Genomic DNA, 27,936 nt, shown 5'->3' with positions numbered 1-27,936 from the left:
GGAACCAGCTGTGCTGTAAGTCCAAGGGCTGCCAGTAGTCTGTTTTAAGCATTGCTATCAGCCCCATCTTGAAAACACATATCAAGTACCAATAAGTATTTCAAATACCTATCCACTGCAAAATATATATTTTTAACTGGCTGGTCTTGTTCTCAGGACACAGGCCTCCTGATCCAAAGCGTACTGAAATGAAAATCTTCCCTCGGCCTAAATCCATCATTCTTTACACATCCCAAATCCCCATTGCTAACAATGGTGGCTCTTATCTTCAAATACTTAGGCACAAGCAGTTTTGCAGAGCACGTGCTCCTCAGTTGCTAACAAAGAACGGCTCCCCCCTCGTCTTCAGAGTGACCATTTGGAGAAAGGAAGCATGAACTGTCCAGGGGCATTTTCTTCAAAGACCTTTTAAATTACTTGGCGGTTTTGGTGTTGCCCAAAGAAGATGGTTGTATCTGATTTGTGTTTCTGTGATGCAGCATATTAAAGGGTTGGGCTCTCACATGAAAGGATGCTGCACTGACTGAAGTTCTCATGCATTCTCTGTGTCAAATGAAAAAACCTGCTTTTCAAAGCCAGTGCAGCACGTCATCTCTAGAGAGGCAGTTGAGCACAATCTCGAGGTGGGGAGGAGGGATTGAAACCTGGCAGCCACAGTGAAATTCCCCTTGCCCATCCCCCTCGCCACTGCATTCCACCCGCCAAAATCTTACGAAGGGCTAAATGTCAATGCATGTGTTAGCTGCAAATATCAGTGCCTTATCCTTTGACCATAAGGCCTGCATTTCGTAAGGGGATAACAGAAGTGCAAAAAGGCTTGTTGATGCCATGACAGGCTAAACTCACTGAATCCTCACTGCTGAGCACCTAGCTACATTTCTCCAGTACCCCCCCACCTTTCTTCTCCACAACTGCTTGCCTACGCTTTGTCCTAGCCTCTTCCTTTATCTTCCCTGCAGCCAAAAAGAGAAGGGAAGGCAGGCAGGGAAGAAGTTTACTGGGAATGGGACTTGTTGCAATTTCCTGATTTCGTCCACGATAGCTTGGACCAAACTTACTTTTCCAGTTTCCTCAGCAAAGCGAAACCCCCAAATGCCTTCATTTGGGCTTTTCTTCCATCTGAACCAAAGCATAAGCTTTTGTTTTCAGGGTCCTCGCCCCATTTTTTTAATACAAGTAACTTTAGGTAAATTTTCCGAATGCAAACCATTCCAAAAGGCAAAGTCCAAACAGAGAAACCTTTCCAATTTATTATTATTTACGTTACTAATTTCTGCCCAAAGCTCAGCTGCGTTTGGGGGATAGTTGCAAGCCCATCTGGAGGCCCGAAAGGACCTTCCCCAGCAACTTCTTAGTCCCAGAAAGCCAGGCCTGGCTCCAGTCCCCGGCTGGGCTGTTCCTCCGCTTTACCCAGCACATAACCCGCCTGCCAGGACCCGGCCGGCACCCTGAGGCACCCAAAAGCACCTCTTTTAAAAAGGGGGGTCGGATTTGCAGGCATAGGGCACGCCCCCTCTTTGGGGCGCCGCTAAACCCGAGAGGCCTTTGCTGTGTGTATATGTGTGCATGTGGGGGGGGATATGAGTGCATGTGGGGGGAGGGGTAACCCCTGGCGGCGCGGCCCGCACGCGGCGCGGGGCTTTTCCACGGCGCCCTCACGTCCCGCACGAGCGCAGAGGCGGGGCGGCGCCAGGCCCCGCTGGGCCAATGGGAGGCGGCCGCCGGGGCCGAGCGGACCAATAGCGCGGCGGGCCGGGCCGCGCATCTGCATGGGGCGGGTATAGGCGCGCGGGGCGGGCGCTCGGCCCACTCTCGCGGAGCTGCCGGCGGAGTCAGTCGCGTCGTGTCGTGTCGGGCTTGGGCGCTGCTGCGATCCCGGTGCGTGTGGGCGGGTTGCAGGGAGCGGGGAGCGCGCCCCGGGTAGCGGCCTGGGCTGGGCTGAGCGGGAGGCGGGTGGGAGCAGGAGCAGGGCTGCGCCCTGGGCAGGCGGCTTCCTCGGCCCTCCTCCCGCTTCCTAGTCCCCGTCCTTCCGCCTCTTCAAATACTTCTTCACCTTCTTCCTCTCCCCTCCTTCCTAGTCCTATCCCCCCCGCATGCATCTTCATCCTCCTCCCTGTTCCTCCTATTCCCTCCGCACACCTTCATCCTCCTCCCTGTTCCTCCGCCCATCCCCCCCGCATGCATCTTCATCCTCCTCCCTGTTCCTCCTATTCCCTCCGCACACCTTCATCCTCCTCCCTGTTCCTCCGCCCATCCCCCCCGCATGCATCTTCATCCTCCTCCCTGTTCCTCCGCCCATCCCCCCCGCATGCATCTTTATCCTTCTCCTTGTTCCTCCTCCTATCCCCCCCATCTGCATCTTCATCTTCCTTTTCCCTCCCTCCATTTCCTTATCCTCCCCCGTGCCCTGAATCCCTCCCTCCTGGGTTTCACTTCCCTGCCCACACAGGCACTGTTGGGTGCGGAGCCAGGGCAGGGGCCTGGTGTTGAAACAGGAGGGCAGAGCAGCCATTCTGGGCTGCTCCCCTGCCTCGCATACCAGCTCCTCATCTAATCTGGGCACAGCTAAGGGAGTGATTTGCAAGGCCTGTAGGCCCCTGGGTCGTGCTGATATCAGCCAGGCCAGGCACACCGTAGCAGTCAGCACGTGCTCTTTGCAGTGGGAACCAGACCTCTAGAAACGGCCTCTTATGACTCAGCCGCAGTAATATATGCAGGTTACCCAAGTCCTCCTTTTCCTATGACGTTAGTGGTACTGAGTAGGAGTGCACTTCCCTGTAGTGAGAAGAACTGAGTCATGCTGTATAGGTGGGAGGGAGCAGCTTTTGGGGTGCATATTGGCATGCTGTTCTGCAGCCTGCTTCCTCCAAAGACTAGATGAAATGCCCCTCTTAATGATTAACAGTCCAAGTGACAGTTTGTCTTGGATATTGCTCAGTCCCCTGGACCTTCTCTGTTGCAACAGTAGCTGCCCTTCAGCCCTGGTTCTCAAATATTGAATGTATTGCTTGAGCAATGTTCTCTGCTAGCGGCTGTCGTGAAATCTGACTGTGAAAATAATGAAACGTCCCATTACTTTTGGAACAGGGTGAGAGGTATCTGTCCGTAACCTGATGGGACTCTCCACGGTCTTGATGCATTAGTGAAAAAATGGTGCAAAGTCTCCTTTTGACCGGCACTGGGTTGGTGCAGGTGGACAGGAGAGGAATTTTAGTCATCCAGACTGGCCGTTAATGGCTGCGCTGAGTCACAGGGCAGGGATGCAGGCTTTGAGCTGTACAGGAAGGAAGCAAGCCCTTGTTTCGCTTCCAAAACCACAAATGGAGGCAATGCAGTCCCTGGCCTCCGCTTGATTAAAAACGTGGACGCTGAACAGTTGGGCATTTCCTGACTTCTGCATTCCCTGCCAGACTGGGTGCCAAGCATGGTCCTAAGGGCCATTGCATGGAAGGCATACAAATGAGCAAGCCACGTGCTGTATGTTGAGAGGTGGGATCTGAAGGAGCCCTGGCTAAGGTCGTACTGGTCTATGAATCTTATCTTGTGGAAGCAATGCATCAGGACCTCGCCTTGCTGCATTTGCTCATTACCTGGTGTAGGTGAGGTTGCAAACCTCCAGGAAATCCTGTTCAGCACCAAGTGGAAGTTCAAGCAAGCTGCTGGTGGCTGTATAACAAAACCTGGGCCCTGTAGAGAGGCAGGACTCTGCCATGGACATGCCCTCACGCTTCAGACTGCTTCATCGACTGCTGTCGTATTGAGCAGCAACGAATGGCTGGGTCCATCTTTGACCATATTTCCTTACCAGAAGAGGGGCATTTGCGTAGTGATTTAGCAAGTGCGAGTTAGCCACAAAATCCTTCCCTTTTTTGGCAATGAAGATGCGGCCTAAAAGTCTCTTCAATCTGTTTAGTCCTGAGGTTGAAATTAGCTTAATGGGCCATGCCAGCCGCTTGTGTGATGTACTGTCCCCATGCACCAGAATTTGGGTGGGACATAAGACATCTGAGAGGCTTGATGTGACAGAATTCGGGACACCCCAAGTCCCAGCCTAGCGTGCGTTTCCCTGCCTGCCTTTTCCTGTCTTCCTAATAGGAGAATTGACCCTGTGGATAGATCAGGAGCAACTTAGTTGCCCAGTGTTTCCCCTCCTTTTTTTGTAACTACTAAGATATAAAGCTGCCTCTGTGCAGACTTCATATTCATGGCTCCATCTCCAACCACTGAATAGACTCCAGGAACATTTCTGCTTTCCAAATCCTTTTGTAGATGTTGGCTTCTCTAGAGTCTTTTCTCCCCGGCACACAGCCAGCACCATGAAGTCAGGCAGGCTGGAGCATACCTCGGTTGCTGTGGCGCTTGTTCTCCTTTCCCCTTCACAGCTGAGGTCGAGTGAATCGGGGCAGGAGGCACCTGAGCCACGTTGGGGCAAACTATCAGTCAGACGGCTCTGCGTGGTTGTGTAACGCTGCAGCGCTGGAAACTGCATGGCTGCTGCTAAGGAAGGGGAGGGGCTTTGGGGAGGGCATTTTGTCAAGGACGTTGGAGCAATGTGCCTCCTTGTCCGGGACCTTATGAGATGGCCACAGTGAGAAACGCTTAGGAGAAACAGTCACCTGCTTGTACAAGGGAGAAGTTCACTGCTCCATTTCCTTGTGAACTGACATCTCTCTTGGAAGGTAGGACATCATTTCTTTGATTGAACTGCAGCCGAAAATGAAAGTAAGATGCAGCCCATAGGAGAGCCTAATGAGCTTTCCTGTTTAAAAGCAGCCTCAGTTGGATTATAGGGTTTTGGGCCCTGGGAAAGGAAACACTGCATCATATCAGCAATCAAACATCGGGGGGGGGAGTGTGTGCCCTAAGCTATCCCTGGGGGAAAAGGCAAGGGAATATAGAGGGGAGAGGAGATACAAGTCAGGATTGTCATGCTGCAGGACACTTGTGCAATCGCGTCTCTACCACAGATGGCTGTACAGTCAGACTGAACTTTGACAATCTGTGGCTCTTGCAGCAGAGCAGAAAAAGGTGGGGGTTGGTTTTTCCTCACCCCCCACCCCCAAAAAAAACCCCTCAATAAAAAAGGCTTCTTGTCCCCTTGCTCCTCACTCCCCCATTTCCGAATGAGTCAGACAGCTCACTGAGTTAAAGGGATGAAACAAAATGGCCTCCTTATGCTGGAGCAGAAGTCAGGGAGGGAGATGATCCCCTTCCTTCTCTGGGAACCATCAGTTACAGCCCTAATCACAGTATTTTAGCAGTCTCCTTGAGGCTCTTTGTCCATTCCCAGAAGCAGTGACCCCACCCGGCTGGGATGGAAATGCTTCTAGATAAGGAGTCCTTGTAGAAACTAGCCTCGTTGCTTACACCATTGTACATGGCTGCTTCCTGGAGTTGGTTTTAAACCTGTCCAGCCTTGCATAACTGCAATAAATGGCATTTATTCTCCTTTGCATCCTAGGCTGAGGACACGTAATAGGAGCAGAGCCAATCTGCTATTGTCATGTTACTGATGTGCTGTGCTTCCCCAGCACTAGCAGATATCTTTAAAGCTCTGCAACAATGAAGGCTGGGAGATTTCCCTTTCCTTTCCCCTTGTCAGATGAATTGCTCTCTCCACTGCGAGGTTTTCAGCATCCCAGCTAGAGCAGTGTTACTCTGCAGGCTGCTTGTTATACATCAGGTAGCTTTGGTCCCTTAATAGGTTGAGACATGCAAAGAAAAAGCATGCCAGAATATCTTTTTTTGGAGGCTCCCTTTGAAACACAGGGGAGGGAGACCTGAAGGGTATATTCACTCTAGTATACCCTAGTTAATCTGTGCTGCTAGCTCTGTTTAGGTGGCTGGGTACCAGAAAAGCTTTAAATAGAGACAGATTTTAGAGGACGTGATGGCTGATTTAGTAACTGGAGTAGAAAAGGCACTTACCAAAACTGATCCCTTGATCCATGTAAATCAGCATTTGTATATGGCTGCCCATTAGTACTGTTCTGTACAGTTAGGAGTGAACAAGCGATAGGTGCTTGATGCAGGAAAACAAATGGGGGACATGGATGGAGAAAATAGAAACTCTTATATTCTCTGCACCTGCAGATGAGACCTATACCATATGGAGTACCAATGAAGTGGCTGTTAAAGTTACTTGCCCTTGACTACAATGAATGGGGCTGGCAACCTCTGCATTTCAAAGCTTTTCCATAAGGGGGCTTTACCTACTACCTGTGTGTATCAAGGATGCTTTACTTTTCTCTGGGCTGGTATTTTTCAAAGGAACTCTTGTGTAAATCATTTTGCCACCTTTCTGAAAGCTCTTCAGGCCAAATGAACCAGTTATACTATTTCTAAAACACAGGGAAGAAACTTTTTAGCAAAGGAAAAAATAACTGCTCTTCACTTCTTGTAACTTTTTTTCTTATGTCTACTAAAGAAAGCGAGTAGCAAAATTGACTGTGTTGGTGCCACTTGGTGATGCCACTTGATGATACCACATGGTTCTGTTTTGTGTCTCTCCCTCCTTAATATGTACTTTTTTGCAGGTATTCAAAATGTCAGTTCTCAAGGTCCACGCTCGTGAAATCTTTGACTCCCGTGGGAACCCCACTGTTGAGGTAGATCTCTATACCAACAAAGGTGAGTTTTCTTTTTCTGAACTCAACTTGTGCAACACTCCTGGCCAGAAACAACTCACACCTGCAAGGTGGTCCCCTCCGTATGCCAGGGTCTCCTGGTGATGTGAAATGGGCTTACATGGAGAGAGATTAAGGAGGAAGAGCTAGATGGTATTTGGTTGGCGTATAAAACTTTTTGTGGTATTACTGTTACCTGAGTCGTTCTGGGGGAGGAGGATGAGAGAACCCCTGAATCTTACGGCTTATTTTGGAAGATGTAGGCTCAGGGAGTTTCTCCCTCCAGCCCTTTTGTGTCTATTTCTCATTTTAATAGGCTTCTCTGTAGCGTGGAGACTGCTACACAGGAACCTATCCAGGGAGAATCTCTGGTTTCAGCACCTATCTAGTAGTAGCTGGCAGACTGAGACCAGTGGCTGGCAAATTATCATGGGGTCTCCACTTCTTAGTTTCAAGGCCCCCCCCTCCCTGCTCCCCCAAGTATGAAAGGGTGCTAATTGGTACTCCACAGGCGAGGCTTTCATAGATTTCATAGACATTAGGGCTGGACGGGACCTCGGGAGATCATCGAGTCCAGCCCCCTGCCCAAAGGGCAGGAAGTCAGCTGGGGTCATAGGATCCCAGCAAGATAAGCATCCAATTTACTCTTGAAGGTGTTCAATGTAGGTGCTTGAACCACCTCCGCTGGCAGACTGTTCCAGACCTTGGGGGCTCGGACAGTAAAGAAATTCTTCCTTATGTCCAGCCTGAAACGGTCTTGCAGGAGTTTGTGACCGTTCGACCTCGTCATCCCTTGGGGCGCTCTGGTGAACAGACGTTCCCCCAGATCCTGGTGGTCACCCCTGATAAACTTATAGGTGGCCATCAGATCACCCCTGAGCCTGGGCCTTTTTCCAGGCTAAAGAGTCCCATGGCTCTCAGCCTGTCATTGTAAGATCTGTTTTCCTGACCTCTGATCATGCGCGTGGCTCTCCTCTGGACTCTCTCAAGCTTCTCCACATCCTTTTTGAATTGTGGAGCCCAAAACTGGATGCAGTCCTCCAGCTGCGGCCTCACCAAGGCCGAGTACAAGGGGAGAATGACATCCCGGGATTTGCTCGAGAAGCATCTATGGATGCAAGCCAGCGTTTTGGTCGCTTTACTAGCTGCAGCATCGCATTGCAGGCTCATGTTCATCTTGTGGTCAATGATGACCCCCAAGTCTCTTTCTTCTGTAGTGCTAACCACCGTAGCACTGCCGAGCCTATAAGGGTGCTGCAGGTTTTTCCTCCCAAGGTGGAGAACCTTGCATTTATCGGTGTTAAACACCATGAGGTTCTCGTCTGCCCATTCATGTTTTCCTTCTGCTTTTACTACTACTCCTGATCAACTCATTAAGCTACACGGACTATTGAAGCCCAAGGAAGAACTTCCACCCAATTTCCCCATGATGGACTCTGTTGGCCTAATTAAGCTGAGCATGGACAGTGGGGTTTCCAGTGAGTGTGTGCTCATGGTCACGTCCTGTGCACAGAGCTGAGAACCTCCCTGTGCTGCAAGCTTTGCCAGCAAGTGATGAGTAGAGTTTGGGAAATTGGATGGACGGAGACAAAGCACATTACTGGTTTGACTCTTGCTGCCCTGTGCTTGGGTGTTAGAACAAGCTGATGTGCCCACTAATAATGCTTTCTCTGTCCAAGCTGCTGCCTAATGAGTTTGGAAGCGCTAATAATTTTCTCATGTGTCAGAAAAGTGAGCACTAAATAAGCTTGCTTTTAGTTTGCACAGCTTCCCCTGCAGGCTTTGTGATTACCAGCAAGTCTGAAGTAGACCTTTTTACCCATGTCTCCTACAAACCTGCATGGGAATTTCTGAACTTGAAAACAGGGGCTCTAGGAGGGTAGCCTTTAAATGAACTACCTACCCTCAAGAGGCCTGGTATGCTGTTGCTGGCAGCTTTGTATGTGGCTAGTGGAGCTTACCCTGCTTGGAGCAGGGATGAACATCACTGAGGACTAACTGGGGGAAAGCCCCCATGTAAGCAACAGCCTTCGGCTCTATACTTCAGCAGCCACCAGCGGTGGTTTTGGCTTGCTCCTCTGCTCTGCCTTGCCCTCACTCCTCCCTTTTAAAGGGTACCTCAAGTTCACCTCTCTAGTTTTGACTTCTCTTCAGAAGTGCTCTCTACCACTTCCTGTAGTTGAGCAATCTCTCTTCCTCAGCAGTTAGCCGACTGTAGGCCCCGGGCTGCAGTGCAAGCCTAGGGAAAAAAATCTATCAATGCCTTTTGCTCCAACACTGCTATTTCAGTGTGGGATGTTCCTAGACCAGGGGTGGCCAAATGTGGCCCGTAGGCTGGATGCGGCCTGCCGAGCCATTCTATCCAGTTCATGGGGGCCCCTAAAAAAGTTTAGAAAATTAATATCCATCTGCCCTTGGCTGCCTGTCATGCGGCCCTTGATGGCTTGCCAAAACTCAGTAAGCAGCCCTCCGCTCAAAATAATTGCCCAGTCCTGTTCTAGACACTGCTAGACAGCTTCTTTGCTGTAATTGGGGCTGCATATCTAACCTCTTTCATCTCTGTTGGTCACGGCAAGGTCAGCTCCTGCTCCTTAGTAGGTTCTTTTTGTTTGGTGCCCCATATCTGATGAGATCTGACACTTCCATTGTGCTGATCCATACTAGGGTGGCTTGGTGGAATGAGCACTTACAATAGCCGTAATACATCAATACCTTCTCTTAATGAGATGTCCCAGACTAATCTCCCTGGTGTAGTGGGATGAGGACAGAAGATCGGTGGGATCCAAGTGGACTCCTTATTTCTAAAGCGAGTGATCCCCTGTTTGCTTATGTAGAGCGATCTCAGCAAGGACAGTGGAGTGCCTGGAGCTTATGCTTAGCTTGAGGGGGCAACTCGTAAATGACTAGAAAACCGTTCTGGCAGTGGGCAAATCCATAGCATGACCTACCCCATCAGGACTAGTCTGAAATGGTTCTTCTGCTTTTGCTAGGAGCCAAAAATTGTATTTGCACTCTCTGTATTGAGTAAACCCTGGCAGGGATCTTCTTTAATAGGAATTAAGTGATGCTTCTCTGGCTAACTTGAGGCAGTTGCCAGTCTCTGCTAGATGCCTCCATTGCTTAGTGACATATGGGTAGTTTATCCATCTGCCTATGAGTCATGGAGAGCCTGTGTCTGCTGCAGACACAGAGGCGGCAAACTCTTGGTTGGTTTGTTTGTTTGTTTGTTTTTGTTTGTTTTTGGGGGGGGTTGTTAATCCAGCCCATCTTTCACAAGCCAAGCTGTCTTAATGGGTTAATCATATAGTCAGAAGTTCTATTAGGGAGGAAAGTTTCCTGATTCAGCAAGGAGATCCCAGTGTGAAGAGGGTATCTCTAGTGATGTCGCATTAGTGGCCCAGGCACACGAGGCTCCTTGGGATCCAGTTCCCTCTCAGATGCATACCTTTTTTCTGTTTTAATCAGGTCTGTTCAGAGCTGCTGTTCCAAGTGGTGCCTCAACTGGAATCTATGAGGCTCTGGAGCTCCGTGACAATGACAAGACTCGCTTCATGGGAAAAGGTAAAACCCTGAACTCACTTATTTCTCTGCAGTGTCCAGCCTGAGCTGATGTGCAGGACATGTTGCTGCCAGTATTAGAGCACCAGTTCTTGTGCCAGCTGCCTCCTGTTGGATCACAGCAGAGCTGCTTGACCCTCCATCCCATCCTCCCTGCTGTGCATTAACATGATGGTTACTGGCCTACATGAAGTCATTTTAACAGAAAGTTGGGTTGAATTGCTGCATGGAAATGCTCTGATGCTGTGTTCTCAGAGCTCTAGGCCAGCTAAAGCTGGCAACAGCAAGCACCTTAAATGCATGTGCTTGCCTAGGTGAGTATACAGAGCTCAGCCGCTCCTGTTTAGCTGGTCCTGGATCTCAAGGTATGCAATAAGCTATTTCATCAGTCAGCTTTTGTGTTGCCCTGCATGTGACTTCACACAAGAGAACCCTTTGCGGAGCACAGAACAGGTGCTGAATGACGGGGATTCAAGCCACCCAGTCTAAGAGCTCATTATCCAGATTTGCTAGCTAGTGGAATGATGACTGTGTAGAGCCTGGAGAGAGCTTGTGGGCTGAGTGCTGAAAACACTGTCCCCAGAACCATTTGGTAGCAATCTGTGCAGTCTGGTATTAAGTTGAGGAAGAAAAACTAAAATTTCCTACTGATGGAATCTGCAATCCAAAGCAGCTGGTGGGGATGCTGAACTAATCTTAAAAGGAAGCTTGCCTGTTGTGGTCCAGATTCTCTGCAGATGTTGTCCAGTTCAAAGAACAGCTGCATTTAGTCAACTCCATCTTGTTTGGGGCAGGAGCTTATCTTGCGGAGAGGGCAAAGTTAGCTTTCAAATTGCAGTCTTTAGGATGGGCCTGCAAAAAGTATGATCATGAGCTACTGCAGTCCTGATCATGGTGACTTGGAGGGAACTGCCAAGTGATAACTAGAGCCTGTGCATTTGTGCAGTTTTGTCTGTAAACAAGTGTGAAAGTGCCCACAATCATGAAACACTTGGTTTATAAACCTGTCTCCTTCAGAGGTGCAAAGCTGTTTCTTTCCTGTGGCTGTAATAGCCTGTCAGTTTGAGTAATTAATGCAATCACTTAACATTATTTGCACTGGTGAGGTTTGTACATTGATATCTGTTACTTCCATTACTCTGGGGTGGGGGGGGATCATGTATATTTAGAAGCGCTGAAGGCCTCCATGGTGCTGTTTATTCTACATGTAGTGGGGTATTCCTGCTGTGTATCAGAGTCGGGAGTGATTAAACTGTTGTTGGTTTTCACTTGAGACGTGGTTACTATCCAGGGGGAACTAGATCCAATATAATGCAACATCCATATTGGGAAAGAACTGGGATCTTCATTGGATTATGCTCTTCAATTAAAATAATAAAAGAGCTTGGCCCAAAAGCATAACAATAAACATGGGAATGCAAAAAATTCCCAGCTGGTCAAGACTTGGAGCCCCTCTGGTAGAACAGAAGGACTTGATGTCTCAAATTTAGCCACATCAAGTGCTTGGAAGCACTCCTAGGTAAGGAGGGGAAGCCAGATATTTCTCTGTGCAACTAGGATTTTGAGGGCTTATCTGTTGCTGCTGGCGATTCTGTGTATGGAGCCCCAGCTCTCTGCTTGAAATTACATCAATGTCTACTGCTAGCAAGCCTGTCTGAAGACTGTTGTGTCGGGCAAGGAATGAGATGCGGGAGCAACAGGCTTTCAGATCTCCAATAAAGAATGAAGGGAAATTAGGCTGAAGCTTTGAGCAGATGGCAGGCAAGAGCCTCTGTTAAATAATGCAGGTTGAATCTCCCTTCACTATTCTTAGTCCGTTTTATTTAATGGGCTTGCTCAATGTCCTCTAAACAAAGGAGCCTTTTGTACCAGCTACTAGCTTGCATCTTGTTTGAGAGCCCTCATCACAAGGGGGGGGAGGGGGGTGTGCTGCTGAATTTTTCTATATCCTATGCTGATGGAGAAAAAGCAGTCTATCACATTTTTGGGGGACTGATCTCTTGTAATGACAGGCTCTGTATTTTGCAGGCATAACTGACTTGCTGGATTGTTTTGATTCTGGGTTGAACAGCTGGGCTGATTCTAGCTGTGTACAGAAGTAGCATGGCTGTGTGTGCTGATCCTGCATCTGTCTTCCTCCTTTCATTCATTTGTCCATCAAAGGAAAATGTTGGTGCATGGGCAGCACCTTGTACTGGCAGGCAGCTGCGTCACCCAAGGACAGAACTCTGCTACCTGCACCCATGTGCAGGACATGACCTGGCTGCAGATATTTAAACAAATAAAAATTGGCCCTTTTCTTAAATCCCCATTCCCTTGCCTCCTTTCCCACCCCTGCTACTTAAAGATCCTGGAGGTCTTTCCTGAAAGTTGCCATGTTCAGCCAATGAAGGCCTGAAGTGCTGCAAATTTCATAGTGGATTGTGGAACTGGGCAAGATGCCGGGGGGCATAATCGACCAGGATTGGCTGGAGATGAATAACTTGCGCTGTCTTGTGACCTCTTTGCTTCTATCTGCTGCTGAGGATAAGGCATTCTGCTAGCCTGAGATGGCGGCAGTCCTTCCCAGGCTGGCCTCTGACCTTTTTTTTTCCTCTTCCTCCTCCTGCATGGTCTGCTTTGTTCTTCTATGGGCTTTCATCTCTTCCTTTACTCTTGTCCATTTCACTCTGTCAGGTGTATCCAGAGCTGTTAAGTATGTTAACGAGTTCCTGGCGCCAGCATTGTGTACTCAGGTAATGGATGCTTGTTTCATTGCAACCTGTCACATGGACAGATTTCTCCAGTGCATGGTCTTGCAAACTAACCTTCCAGCAGGCATTCTTAGATGATGGCTATTTTCCATGATATAACTTGCCACATACCTGAGCTCATGGCCTGAAAGCATTTAGATTTGGCATTGAAAACCAAGGTTTGATGGGTGGGAAAGAATGACATGGGGTGGTTGGGGTCAGATTTCTCTCTAGTGATCATCTATTAATGCCTGCCTGGCCTGTGTTTGATCAGTGATTTGATGTGCTTGTTCCTTCCAGGTGTCTCAAAAGCTGTTGAGCACGTCAATAAAACAATTGCACCTGCACTGATTAGCAAGGTAGGAGCATTCATTATTTAACTAACACCAATTAATGCAAATACAGCATTTCCCAGTAGTAACTAGTTTTGCCTCCCTAAATGATGGTCCTTTACTGATAAGTAGCTGGCCTTTGTGCGAGTGCATGAGAACAAGCTCCCTTCTAAGGACAATAACAGCATCCACTCAGTGCAGCTATAACCCAGAGTTACCCAAAATGTCTGACTTAGTCGGTGGCAACATCTGTATTTTGCAGCACACCGATCCACCTTGTGAATGTTCAGTGCACACTCGCTCCTCATGCCAAAAACTCAAAACCCATCTTGTGTAATACTTGGTTCTTAGAAGCTTAAAGACTGGGATTTCAGTTTCAACGTAGTTTATCAGCCTGGCTTGACTCAGAGTCAGTTATCCAAGCCAGCTTATTTTTCCAGTAGCATCCACAGTAAGTGATGTGGTTGCAGTGGTAACAACCTCTGGAGACAAGTCAAAAAAGTTAGAATGAGGGGGAAAGCGTATGCTGGGTGTGAAAATCTGAGTGAACTCGAGTCAGTCATCCTTATTTACAGTCTAAATGAGGAATATGCAGTTTCACTTGTCCCTCTCCTGGGTTGGGGTGGAGATGGAGGTGGGGAGGCTGATTTGACTAAAGTGGGGATTAAGAATTTCCTTCAGAGCTTGGAAGAAATGCAGTTGGGGCTCAGCAGGGGTGGTTGTGGGGGGGGGCGGTTATTACCTGCCTCTTCAAGCTTATCCAGGTTTACTTGATTACAGTTTATACCTAACTAGAAGCCAGTAGCCATTCATATAGTATGGCTTTCCTGCTCTGCCATTGCATACAAAGTTGTCCTCCTGGGACTGTAAATGACTGGGAGTTGCAAACTTTGCACCTCTTTAGGCCTCCAGCTAATACCAGCCCTTGGAATTGAGGCTGTGAAGAAATCCGCAGGCTGGCAGCATGGCTTTATTTCTCAGTGGGGTTTCACCTTGTCCTTCCCTTCTGTAGAACATCAATGTTGTGGAGCAGGAGAAGATTGACCGACTGATGCTGGAAATGGATGGATCAGAGAACAAGTGTAAGTGACACTTGCTCTGCAGACTTGCTTGCTTGGCAGCGAGCGTGTCCTGGATTGTGATGTGAAGGCAGTGAAGTTTCTGAGCAGTAGTCAGAACTGTCCGTGTCCATGTCCCCTACCTGGGGAAATGAGCTTAGCTCCTTGCAGAGGGGCTGTGGGCAATGGAGGCTCAAGCCTGAGACTTCATTCATCTAGTTGGCTCATCTGCTCATCTCCTCACACTGTGAGGCACCCTTTAATGGCACTTGTAGTTCTCCAGGGTGCCCTGGCACACTGGTTGGGAATCATTGCTCTGTGCCATGGCCCTCGCTACTTTACCATGATCCCTAATGGCCCACAGGAATAGTCATTGATAAAGGAGGTGCCTACTCCTTTTACTAGTCTACTGATAGGATTGTGGGCTCTATGTGCTGGTAACCCATTGGTCCATGGGACAGAATTTGTTCAGAAATAAGGAAAGCCCCTCAGTAAATGGAATTGAACCAAGTGAGAGCGAAGAAGGGAGCTTGGCTTGAGACTGCCTAGGTTGTGGTCAGTGGCTCAAACACTGGCTCATTTATAGATTATAAAATTAAAGGCATAATCCCATTAACATAGCTGACTTCCTCTGAGGTGAGGTGGGTTTGATCTGTATAATACACCAGGTGACAGTTTCCCTATTCTGTTCCAGCCAAGTTTGGTGCTAACGCCATTCTGGGTGTGTCTCTGGCCGTGTGCAAAGCTGGTGCTGCTGAGAAGGGTGTACCCCTGTACCGTCACATTGCTGATCTTGCTGGGAATTCTGAAGTCATCCTGCCAGTTCCTGTAAGTCTTTAGTTTTGCTGCTTTCCTGATGTTCCTTTCTTATTTTTGTGGGAAGGGATTTTCCAAAATGCCAGAAGGACAGAGTGTGGCGTTGCAAGATTATGGGACTCTTGCTTCTCACTGGCTACTCATAATCTACTTCCTTCCCCCCGAATGACACCAAAGCTGCAGCAGGGTGCATCAGCACAGTACTGTTGACTTTGGAGAAGAGCTCAACTAATAGCTTGGTCAAAGGGTCTCTTGCTAAAACTCGCTTTCAGAACCTAAACTGTGGTTGAGGGTGCAGATAAAGCAGACTGTCACAAGACTTGTGCTGCAATGTTTTTGGTGCGCTATTTAGGGAAATGAGTAAGCCTTTAGTGCACAGTGAGAAGGGTCCAGGGTGAGTGAACCAACAGCCTGGGGACTTGAGGGCAGGAGTAAGGCCTGTGAGTCATTACCTGCGTTGGCACTGACCTTGGTTAGCCAAGAATTGGACCCAAAGGAGCAGCTGGTTTGGACAGCAGACTGTTGCCTGTGAAGGGAAAGGAGCATCATACGAAACCACTTAAGTAAGGTTTATATTGGTTGTGGCTAAAAATGGAAGGTTCAGTGTTCCCAACAGAGAGCTGACCCTGACCCCTGTTCCGTTCCTTTCCTTTCCAAGGCTTTCAATGTGATCAATGGTGGCTCCCATGCTGGCAACAAGCTGGCCATGCAGGAGTTCATGATCCTTCCTGTTGGTGCTGAGAGCTTCAAAGAAGCCATGCGCATTGGTGCTGAGGTCTACCACAACTTGAAGAATGTCATCAAGGAGAAATATGGAAAGGATGCGACCAACGTGGGTGACGAGGGTGGCTTTGCTCCCAACATCCTGGAGAACAAAGAAGGTAAAAAAGCAGAGTTGAGCTTGGGGAGTAAAACTCTGGTATCACATACCAGTGGCAGCAGGGCTGAACTTGCTTTGGCAGAGCACAGGCTCTAAATCTCTTAGACTATTGTCACAGTCTCTTTGACTGTTGTCCTTGCTGTTCCTTTTTGATGGACTTTGAATTACACGTCAGCTAGTCCAGTCTCCTACAGCTTTCTTGGGATAAACTTGATGTACTGGGTACTATTTACTGCCACTTGCACAAGACCAGGCTTCCCACTATCAGAATCTCCCTGGGCTCTGCCTGGATTGTAACTAATAGAGCCATCCCATGAACTTGTGCAGCTGAACAAGGTAGCTTGGGTTTTAGTGACTCACTGCAACTTCATTCCTGTGTTGCCTTTGTGGAGGACAGCCATGTTCTGCTCAGGAGCATTGTGGGGGATTAGAAAGGGGTAAACATGTTAACATCCATCTTAGTTGGGCGTGAACACTTAGCTTGCACTGAAGAGAATTTGCTGTTGCTGGTCTGCCCTTAACCCTGCCTCCCTTGTGGTGGAGGGGATGTCTTAAGTTACTTTTTGGCAGCATGCAACCTGACAAGCAGAGTGAAGGGGTGGAACAAACAGACCTCTGTTCCAGTGCCTCAGTTGCTGAGGCAGCACAAGCCTCTGGGAGCAAAGCCACCTTTCCAGCAATGTGGAAAGTGCCTTCACCTGTGCCTAGCAGCATGCAGCAGTCATCTGCCACGCAGTGAGGAGGGGAGCCACTTAGCATCCAGTAGGGTGCTAAAGATGCTCCTGTACTACCAGAAAGCTGTTTGCAACAGAGTCCACAGTTGCCTTCTAAAATGGTGTTCTGCTGAGGTGCCTGAGCAAACATCCAGGGGCTCTCTGTATCCCAAAAGCTGCCATTTCTCCTTAACACTAACTGATAAGATCAGTCAATTTTAACTTTTATTCTTCCCTATCCTCCTGCCTTTTCTTCCCCTGCCCCCTAAAGAACTGTGTTAATTATTAGAGTCATCTTGAATTGTTAAGTTCCATCTGGAAATCAGTACTGCTTCTGGCTAATTCTCTTGCAGCTCACTCTAGATTACCACCAACACTGCTTTACTCTTATCAAATACAGTGTGAAGCTTGTTACTGTAAATAATCAGGTGCAGCTGCCACTTGGCTCAATGTCTGGGAGGAGTGATGGGGGTCTTATTTCTGTCTCATGATGATCACCCAGCAGTCCCCTTTTCAGGCAGCCAAGTGGTGCTGTGTATCAAAGGGCTCTGCAGCCAGGCCTCCTGTCAGGAATAGCCGCTTGTATTGTGGGGCTGGGGGGGGGCAGGGAAGAGCACAACTGCAGCCCTTGGGTTGTGAGAGGAAGGAGGGAAATAGAATCCTGTTTTGCCCCACCACAGAGCAAGCTAAATTTACCACTCCAAACTGCTGTAAATGGCATACTTTGCAGGGTCTGGGTGCTTGCCACCACCTACTGTAAACTGTCTGGATCTGGAGGTGGATCCTTCAAGTGGAAGTGCGTTTTCACATTCGTGTCCATGCTCAGTGGTGTTGAAGGCCGCCATGCGGTTTTCTGTAAGTGGAGCATGAGTCCTCTTAAGGTTTAGACGCATGCACAATATTGAAATAAGCATTAAAGTTTTGGAGGAACACACTAATCCAGGCTCAAACTTTTCAGCTCTGGAGCTACTTAAGAATGCCATCAACAAGGCTGGCTACAGTGACAAGGTTGTCATTGGCATGGACGTGGCTGCCTCTGAGTTTTACCGTGATGGAAAGTATGACTTGGACTTCAAGTCTCCTGATGACCCCAGCAGATACATCACCCATGACCAGCTGGGTGACCTGTACAAGAGCTTTGTCAAGAACTACCCTGGTGAGTGGTACTTGCTACCTGGCTAGTGAATGGTGATCTGATAAAGGAGTTGCCAAGGGAAAACCATTAGGCCTATGTGCACTGTAGTAAGATGGCCAAGGATAGAACTATACCAATATTGGAAGTGGAATTTAAATAGCTCGAGAGAATGGCCTGTCATCTTCTGCCTGGGGTTGGGTATAAAGCCATTAGTTGGGTCCCTTGTGGATCCTGTTAGATAGCTTGTAATGCAGACTCATGTCCAGAGAATTAGGAGGGGTGGGGAAGAAGCACATTGGCAGAACCATGAGGCATAACTCGGGGCTTTGCCCCTAAGCTTCTCTGCTTTCATAATCACCAGGCCTTGTTCGGTGGTATTCCAAGTGCCTGCGGATTCACTTATTCTAACTAAAAGGCAGACTTTCTTTCTCCTCTCAGTGGTGTCCATTGAAGATCCCTTTGACCAGGATGACTGGGCAGCTTGGAAGAAGTTCACTGCCTGTGTGGACATCCAGGTTGTCGGTGATGACCTGACTGTAACCAACCCTAAGCGCATTGCCAAGGCGGTGGACGAGAAAGCCTGCAACTGCCTGTTGCTCAAAGTCAACCAGATTGGCAGTGTGACCGAGTCCCTGCAAGCGTAAGTCTCACCCTTGCATTTCTGCCCCTGTTCTTCACACAGAGAAGGGTTAGCCAGTAAGGCCAACAGGGGTTCTTAGCTAATAAAAGCCCTGAAAAGGACAAACATGCACAGATTTCCTCCTGTTGGCACACTGCAGCTGCTGCTTAATTGAGTAGAATCTATCCAAGCAGTAGCTGAAGCTGTACTGTTGATGAGTGGAAATTTAAACCAACTTATCCTTTGAAGAGTTTTCAAAAAGGTGGCAGAATGATTTAAACAAGAGCTCCTTTGAAAAATAAATGCAACACAAGTTGCAGACTAACAAATGACTTTTCCCTGGGTCCTGATAAATGCAGAACTAAAGTATATTGCATGAAATGCTCTTTACAGCCTGTTCCCATTCCACAAGTCATTAAGTGATAATGGGCTAGACAGTCTCTTCCCAGAATAAGAATAACTATTGATAATTAGCAGCCCATTGTAACACTTGGGGCAAAATGTACCAACTGCATGGGAGGAACTTTGTTTGGCACTCATAGCCTCTGGACAAATGTAGACTGTCCAGCAGTGGTTCTGTAGCACAGGCTCTTATTGTTATCTTACTCTCTTTAGCTGCAAGCTTGCCCAGTCCAATGGCTGGGGTGTGATGGTGAGTCACCGTTCTGGAGAGACTGAAGATACCTTCATTGCTGACCTGGTGGTTGGTCTCTGCACTGGACAGGTCAGTATCTAAACCTGAAATGATTTTTCCCTGTGATAGTAAGTAAATGGGCTAGGTTAGTAGCATCTGATACACAGGCTCTTCCACTCCCACCTCCCCCACATTAATCTTGTGTATGGAGGTCTAACTAGAAGCGCTAAAGAAATATACCAGAATTCCTCTCTCTTCATAAGCTAAGAGATTTCCTTGTGGCATCGCTAATAAATCTGTGACTACTCCATATCAGCTGCTGATTCACTAATTGTTTAAGGTCCATCATTAGTCTTACTACTAGTTTTATATGGCAGAAAGCAGGGGCAGCTTAGCATGGTGTCTACAGGAATAAGATTCCCCTCATTTCTAGCATAAGACAGGAATTCAGTCCTGACTTCTTTTTCCTGGCAGGCTCATATTTAGCCCAGTAGGAACTAACTTCCCAATGCTTGTCTTTCAGATCAAGACTGGTGCCCCTTGTAGATCTGAGCGTCTGGCTAAGTACAACCAGATCCTGAGGTGAGGATGGGAAGGAGCATACTGGACCAGGGCTGGCTGGGGGCAAATAAAAATCTAGGCAGTGGCCTTGTTTTAGGAACCAGACAATGTTCATGTGACAGCTGGGCCTCTGGCTGTTCTATGCTACATCTCTGCTGCATCTCACATAGTTCAGGGAAGCAAGCATTACAATGGCAGAACAAGGGATGTGCTAACACAGGCTGAGAACACCTTACTTTAAACTTTAAGGGCATGTAAGAGGATGCTACCATTGATACAGATGTCTACAAGTAAGCAGTTGAGTACTGGGAGTGGGCTTGTTCTGAAACTGCCTAGTAGTGGTAGCACATGCTAGGTTGAATGTGAGGTTTGCAGCAGCAATGTCACAAGAGGAATTTGGACACCGCCTGCACAGCTGAGGACGTTAGTCTCCCTAATGCAGCACTGCTGCATGGGGGGTGGGCTTCACACCAGTTCTGCAGGTAGGCGTGCCATGTGCTCTGCTTGTACTCAAACCTGTTTCTATCCCAAACAGAATTGAAGAGGAGCTTGGCAGCAAGGCGCGTTTTGCTGGCAGGAACTTCAGGAACCCCCGCATCAACTAAGCTGAGCTTGTCAGGCAGCTGCTGTTCCGGATAAAAGCACTAGTCACCTAATTAGCTCGCAACTCCCTGTACTAGAAGGAAGGGCAGCTGAAGGAACAAGACCTGTTTGCAGGTCCTCTCACCCAAGACACCCTAGATGACTTCACCTAGTATGTTTTTCCCCAGCTCTGATCTGTTGCTCTTAAGCACTTCTGCTTTTGTAGAACAGTCCTTGTGGGGGAGTTTCTGTATTAAAAACCATCTTGGAACAATGTATAAAGGCCCCACTCTGACCTCGTGACTGTGGGCTTAAAACACTTTCACCCCCATCTCAATGTGTGGAGCCTTGTAACTTGGCAGTGCAGCCCCAGGTACCTGCAAACAAACAGTAGTGTTCTTGTGAGGTAAAATAAAAGCATACAACAATCCCAGTAAGGTGTGGCTTCATGTTTCGTTTCCTAGAAAGTCTTTCTAGGGGTAGGGGAAGAGATGCATCATAACCTGTGTATACACACACTCTGCTGAAGGCCCTTTCCTTGGGTATCGGCTGAAGGGCTCCTGGCACTTCTTGATTCTAGGTAAAAGACGGCTTGGTTATCTGCGCCCTGCATATTCATGGCTGTGCAGTGAGTTCTCTGCCTTCCTGTGTAGAGTTCACTTTGACTCAGTCACTTCTTGTTCCTGTTGTGGTGAAAGGCTTGAGACCTCTCTCCTAATATCTTGTATGCCATCTTTTCCTCTTCTGTCTCAATCTGGCTAGTGGCAGTGAGCTGGCATTTCTCTTAAGGACTTGATCCACGTGGACAGCATGCTCCAAGGTCTGAGTATTGTATGCCTTGGCTTCTGGGTTTTGTTTCAGTGGGGTCCCTAGATGGGAGGGGAGGGGGGAATCTCATTGGATGGATGCTGCTGTGGTTAGTGGGAACCTCTCCTCTCAAACATGCTGCAGTTGCCTGTATGGCATTTAAAAAGCACTGTTTTTTCTTACCAGAAGGTAACCGCATCCACTACACCTGCCAGCATGGACTGGTGTTCTGGATAACGGAGGTTATTTTAATGGTGCACATACTGCATGACTTAAGATGTTGTAATACTGTTCTCGCTTTCTATCCACTACATCTTGGGATGAGACTCCAATACCTGTAGAGGGGAATTGTAGCAACAAACACCCATTCATACTCCAGCCAGAATGGGTGCCTGGTCCTAATAGACAAGGTTGTGAGCCTTTTACTGTAAAGGGTTGGTGGTTGTAGCTGTGTTGGTCTAAGGACAGGCAGATTTACAGTTGAACAAGGTTCTTTACAAGATGGCTGCAGCTTTCATCCACAGTAACAGACTTAAGCCACCAAGGTCCGCCATCACTGCACTCTGGGATGGGATCCCTTCTTAACCATTATGCTGAGGTGTTTTGTATCCTGAAGCCTGACACTTGATTAAGCTTTAACTTTTAGTTAGCATTTCATGCATATGAATGTTCACAGGGGAGGACTTAGGGTAGTCTTTTTTTTATTGGACCAATTGTGTAATTGGGATAAAGTTAGACAAGCTTTCAAATGCAAGACATTCTTCACAGACAGACTTGGCCTCCTTTTGTGGAGCCAGTTTCCTGCCTGGGAACTGTTGATCACATTGAAAGCTTCCACACAACAAAAAAGAAACAGCTGCTCAATGACTAACCTTTCACCCTCTATCTTAAGCCAGGATCAATACGAAAAAAGCACTTCCACAAGATGCTCTTATTTCCCTTCCTTAGGTACAGGTTGCTGGCCAGGACAAGACTTCTGAGGGTCTGATCTGTGGGTTGTGGGGGACACTATGGGCAAATAAAACTTTTTTTAAGCCTGTTTTAGTATCCTGTAATCTGTACAAAAGGTGTTTGCTGTATAAAATGTTTGCCTGTAAACCGAGGCAAAGAGCCATGCTGAAATCGGACCAGCCACCAGCACATGCAAGCCTCTTGTTTTGCCCTTGGTAAGAGCTGCCATCTTAACCAATACCAAAAGTCCACAGAAAGACTTGCTGGCACCCTTTTTTGGGGTGGGGAGAAGAACAATTTGGCTATTAGAACTGGGAAATACTGGTTTAAACTCAGTATTAAGAATCTTGAGTATGAAAGGGACAGGATGATGACTGGATGGACGTGTGGGGCTAGCTCAGCACTGAGAAGATGTGCTGATCTGATTGGCAGGAGCTGTAAGAAAAATTAGCAAATTTCCCTCTGAATTGATCTTCCTGGCAGGCTGTTTAGGTTAGGGGAGACTGGGAGGAAGGGAAATAAACCCTTCTCCCACATTTGGCAGCTAACAGCTTAATGTTTTAATTGCTGCCAATTTTCATTTGCCCCACGTGCCTGGAATCTGCAGTGCCCTTAAAACAGGGTTTCACAGTATTACTCCACAGACCAGCAAACTGAAGCCAGTGCAAAAAAAGCTGAGCAATCCTTGCTGCTAGCATTTTTTTTTTTTTTCTGAACTGGCTGGGTTTGCAAGGGGAAGATTAATCTCCATCAGATTTACTTTTAATGACTGTTTCACTACTCTTTCCATGTCAGCAATTTAAAAAAAACCAACCCAGAACTCATCACCATAACACTTCACCTATGTGGAGGGCAACAGTGCCCCTCTGTGGATAGTTCCCTTGATTATTGCTAGAAGTCAGTTTTGAGGTAGAATTACCTGTTTTTCATAATAAAAGATAATTGTGTGCATCTATGGTCTTCCAATTAACAATGTGCGTTGGAAAAGCTGAAAGCACTAGAGGCTTATGATAAATGTTTTTACCTAAACAGCTAGATTTGTATGCATCTCTTCAACGTTGGGCAGAGAAAGCAGCCTTTTAGTAATTGCCCTATAAAGCAGGGCAGTATAAAGACCTACAGAATGAGGATTAGAAACATCCTCATATGGGGGACACAATGCATGGATTGTAGCAGCCACCTACCAGCACGGTCTAGGTGTCACCCAGGTACCTCTGCAGTATTGAATCTTTCTCGGTGCTGTTCTCTCTGGGGAGGGAGATTAGCATAGTCTTGTCTTCCAATTCTGGCTCTGCCGCTGACTTCCTGAGTGACCATGGGCAAGCCATTTAACCTCTGTTCCAGTTTTTGTGAAATGTAGCTGGTGTTCTCTCAAGTTACAGAAGCATTGTGAGGAATGAGTAGTGACAGAAGTTAACCATTCCTTTGTGCTGTACTGTTTTGCATGCTAATGCTTTTTTGGCTTGAATGTGTCTCCATTCCACTGTTGCTGCATGCTTGCGCCTTGAGAGATTTCATAGACATTAGGGCGGGGAGGGACCTTGCAAGATCATCGGGTCCAGCCCCCTGCCCAAAGGGCAGGAAGTCAGCAGGGGTCAAATGATCCTAGCAAGATAGGCATCTGAGTGTTTTTTTATTTTGTTGTTTTTGGGGTTTTTAAAGTAGCCAGAGTAGGTGCTTGCACAACCTCTGGGGGGAGTCTATTCTAGGCCCTGAGGTCTTGTACAGTAAAGAAGTTTTTCCTCATGTCCAGCCTAGAATAGTCTTTCAGCGTTTTGTGACCATCGGACGTTGTCTTGCCCTGGTGAACAGGTGTTCTCCCAGTTCCTGGTGCACCCCCCTTATATACTTATAGGCAGCCACCAAGTCACCTCTGAGCCTGTGCTTCTCCAGACTGAAGAGTCCCATGTCTCTCAGCTTGTCCACATAAGACCTGCTCTTTTGTCCTCTAATCATGCACGTGGCTCTCCTCTGGACTCTCTCAAGCTTCTCCACATCCTTTTTGAATTGTGGAGCGTAGAACTGGACAGTGTTCCAGCTGTGGTCTCACTAAGGCTGAGTAAAGCGGGAGGATAACTTCCTGGGTCTTGCTTGAGAGAGGTCGGTAGATGCAAGCCAAAGCTTCATTTGCTTTGCCGGCTGCGGCATTGCATTGCTGGTTCATGTTCATTTTGTGGTCTATCTTTTGGTTGTGGTGCTAGTGAGTGTTGCACTGTCAAGCCTATAAGTGTGATGTGGGTTTTTCCTCCCAAGATGGAGCACCTTGCATTCTCAGTGTTTGATGCCATCAAGTTTTGATCCCCCTATTTCGTAAGCTTATTTGAGGTCGACCTGGATTGCCAGCCTATCCTCTAGGGGAGGGGTAGGCAGCATTTTTCGGCAAGAGTGCCAAAAAAGACCCCAATGTCTACCTTGGAAGGTGCCAGAGTACCAACGTGCCTTTTGAGTAGAGAAGAATGCAGTAGTATCACTGCATTTCTCACTGCTTATAACTGATTTAGTCTGCTTGAAAGGAGACTCGGAGGGCTTTCAGTGTGTTTGAAGAGTGGGGTTTGGCTTTCATAGCACAAGCTCATCAATTACTCTGAAATACCTAAGAGGTAGTTTGTTTTTTCACTTACCCTTGGCCCTCAGCTTCATAGACCCCAGCCTTTCCATCCTGCCCCATGGCACTCTAGTTCCAAAGGGATAGTATGTGCTGTGCAACATGGAGCCAATGTAGCTTGCAGTGGGGCTCCTATTGCTGGAAGATGGGGTGTGGGGGGAGGCTTGAAGTGGTAGCATTGGCTTACCAAAGGCCAATATGGAATACACCAGAGAGCCTCTGCTACAGCTATGCTTCTATAGCTATATCAGTAGAGTCCCCATCATGAAGATGGAGAAATCCCATGACCAAGGTCGCTTTTCAGCCTCTTCAAGGCTCAGATCAAGTATAGTCTATGCCTACCTAACAAGGGAAACCCCATGACCACAGAGGTGGGCTTCCTAGCTGCACCAGGGAATACTAATCCCTGGCATGGGGATGGTACGTGCCAAGGTAATTAAGCTTCCCACTTAGCTGCTGGAGTGAGAAGGTCTTGACTCTAAGCCGGCTTTATGGAAAAGGGAGACTCTTCCCTGGCTTGCCCCTGGGGCTTTACATCTGAGGGCAAGCAAAACTCGGAGACCTCTGGGCGTGGGCCTGTAAGTAAGATGCCCGCCTAAGGTTTTGGAAACATCTGAAGACCCAGATGGGGGTGGAGGATGTTAGCCAGTAGTAGGGCCACTTACAGTTCTGGGATGACTTGGATTTGGAATTTGTTTTGGCAAATTTGACTTGAAATATGGAGAATTAAAAAAAAATAATCCCATGACCAAGATGATGCAATTAAAATGGCACTGTGGTGGAGGGTTTCACCCTTGTCTGCTTGCGGATAGGACTCCCTACGAAAGAACCACAGTTAGCTTCCCTCTGGCCAGCTTCCAGTGGGATGATGTCGGCTGCAAGCCAGTGTTATGGAAATGGGAGACTTTTCCTTAGTTTGCTCCTGCAGCCGTATGCCTGAGGACAACTGAAACTCAGGGGCATCCAAACTCCAAGCCTCCAGGCATCCAAACCTGCCAAAGGATTGGGAAGTAGCTGAAACCCCAGGCTGGGGTGGAGGATACTTGCCAGTAGCAGGGCCACATATGGTTTCTGAATGATTGAAATGGTTTTGGACTTGATCTGGCTAATTTGACCTGGGGCACAACCATTTTTTTTTTTTTTTTTTTTTTTTTTTTTTTTTTTTTAAGCATGCCACTAACAGGTTTTTTTACTATTGGGATAATTGCACTCCTTCTCTGAAAGCAACAATAGTCTTTCATTACCACAACTGTGCCTAAGCCAAGAGTTTTGCTGGCAGAGATATACTGCCAGTGGGGAAGGAAAGTTTAATTTCTTTGTTTCTTCCCTACGTAGCTATTGCCAGTGAAAACTTATGGTTACACCTGCTCTGAGAACAGCAGGTGGCCTTAAAAGAAGTCCTGAAATGGGAAAATGGGTGTAAGAGGCAAAGGATATATGGAGTGAGGTATGTGGGGAAGCTGTGCAACAAAGGGGTCCTAATAGAGTAGTCCAAGGTTTGGTGTGGGCGATGTAACCTTGGGCATTTCTGTTGCTGTGTGCAGTGGGAAAGGATAGGTCTTATTCCAGTAGTATTAATACAGTGTGTGTCTGGCTACTAGCTTACCTTGACCTGCTCACAACCTACACAGGCAAAAGGAAGGCTCTCATCATGTAGATGATTTCACAGACATCAGGGCTGGAAGGGACCTTGGAAGATCATTGGGTCCAGCCCCCTGCCCGAAGGGCAGGAAGTCAGCTGGGGTCACAGGATCCCAGCAAGATGAGCATAGATAAGGAACTGGATAAGCTAAGTGATGGCTCAGGTGAGGCCAGATGTCCATGATAGAGGCACAGTTTGAATCCAGGTGCCCCAGTCACAGCCCGTGGCTCTAACACCAGACCATCCTCTCTCTCTCGCTCTCAATAAACAATAGTTAGTTTTATAAGGCCAGAAGGGACCACCATTATGATCATCTGTTCAGACCTCCTACACAGCCTGAGCTAGAGGACTTGTCTGAATTTTGTTCCCGTTTGGATTGGCGCATCTGAGTCTCACATGGGTGCCAAAAACCCAACACGGTACCAGGTGAGCTGTTCCAGGGGCCATTCCTCTCACTGCCAAATATGTGTTCCTCTTATTTCTAGCCTGACTTCAGCCACTGGACCATGTTAGACCTCTGTCTGCTAGAATGAGGGGCCCATTCTTAAAGTTTAACATCCCAACTGCTTGGAAACTGTGACTGATTTAATTTTTAGTTTTACCCTTTTCTCTCCAGATTAGGTTTCTGGAGCCTTTTCATATAAGGCAAGTTTTCTAAATTTAAAATCGCTAGTATGGCTGTCCATTAATTTGTCAGCCTCCTTGAAGTGAGGCTGAGAGCCATGGGACTCTTCAGCCTGGAGAAGCGTAGGCTCAGGGGTGACTTTCTGGTAGCCTATAAATATATAGGGGGTGTGCACCGGGAACTGGGAGAGCGACTGTTCACCAGAGCACCCCATGGGAAGACGAGGTCCAATGGTCACAAACTCTTAGAAGACCGTTTTAGGCTGGACATAAGAAAAAAAATCTTTACTGTCCAAGTGCCCAGGGCCTGGAATAGACTTCCCCCAGAGGTGGTGCAGGCACCTACTCTGCCTTCCTTTAACAAACACTTGGATGGGTGCCTATCTTGCTGGGATCATTTGACCCCTCCTGACTGCCTGCCCTTTGGGCAGGGGGCTGGACCCTATGATCTTGCAAGGTCCCTTCCAGCCCTAATGTCTATGAAACTGTGGATATCTGAACAGGGCACAATATGCCAATAGCAGCGACAGTGATACCACATACCAAGGTACAATACCCCCTCCCCGTCCTACTCAATGTGATGGTATGTCTGACCTGTATCCACTTTGCCTTGAGAGGGCCTATTCAGCAGGTTTTCCATAGCCACCCCCAAGTCCTAGGCAGTCCCCGCTTTCCAGGACAGATTTGCCCATTCTGTGAGCGTGGCCTGCATCCTTAGTTCCACTTTACCTGTGACCATGCAATTGGTTTGCTGGAGCAGTTCCCTGAGCTTTTTGGGCCTGACTTCTTATTTAACTGGCCTCTTCCCCAAGCTCTGTCGTTCGCAGACTTCATCAGTGCTGACATGTTTCTCTCTCAGTTACCAATTAGAAAATATTCAGTAACATGAGGCTGAGGGCTGATTCCTGCTGGACCTCCTTGGATCCACACCTGCTGGGCAATGATTTCACTTTCTGAGACCTGCCAGCGAGCCGGGGTTTGAGTCCTTTAATGTGCACCCTATTCATTTCATTGCTTTTCTTTGCCCTTGCTCTCAGTGATGAGGCCGAACCATTGAGGTG

The 27,936-nt window shown here is 47.8% G+C and overlaps 1 protein-coding gene across 2 annotated transcripts; it reads left to right on the top strand.

Annotated features, from left to right (window-relative positions):
- Nucleotides 1-1,759: 1,759 nt before the first annotated feature.
- ENO1 (enolase 1) lies at nucleotides 1,760-20,679 on the top strand. 2 transcript variants are annotated; one of them, XM_090023628.1, is made up of 12 exons: nucleotides 1,760-1,878; nucleotides 6,537-6,630; nucleotides 10,092-10,187; nucleotides 13,217-13,275; nucleotides 14,261-14,330; nucleotides 15,001-15,134; nucleotides 15,781-16,003; nucleotides 17,674-17,871; nucleotides 18,289-18,490; nucleotides 19,085-19,193; nucleotides 19,627-19,685; nucleotides 20,200-20,679. In XM_090023628.1, the coding sequence occupies exons 2-12, from the start codon at nucleotides 6,546-6,548 to the stop codon at nucleotides 20,267-20,269; spliced, it is 1,305 nt and encodes a 434-aa protein (XP_089879754.1). In that variant the 5' UTR covers nucleotides 1,760-1,878; nucleotides 6,537-6,545; the 3' UTR covers nucleotides 20,270-20,679. The 2 variants fall into 2 exon arrangements, with proteins under 2 accessions (XP_089879754.1, XP_089879755.1); XM_090023629.1 differs by lacking the exon at nucleotides 13,217-13,275 and adding an exon at nucleotides 12,861-12,919.
- The last annotated feature ends 7,257 nt before the right edge of the window (nucleotides 20,680-27,936 follow it).

This window comes from Crocodylus siamensis, chromosome 12, assembly GCF_052110815.1.
Source record: "Crocodylus siamensis isolate JL-2025a chromosome 12, ASM5211081v1, whole genome shotgun sequence".
NCBI lineage: Eukaryota > Metazoa > Chordata > Crocodylia > Crocodylidae > Crocodylus > Crocodylus siamensis.
This window is presented reverse-complemented; position numbering and strand designations above follow the sequence as displayed.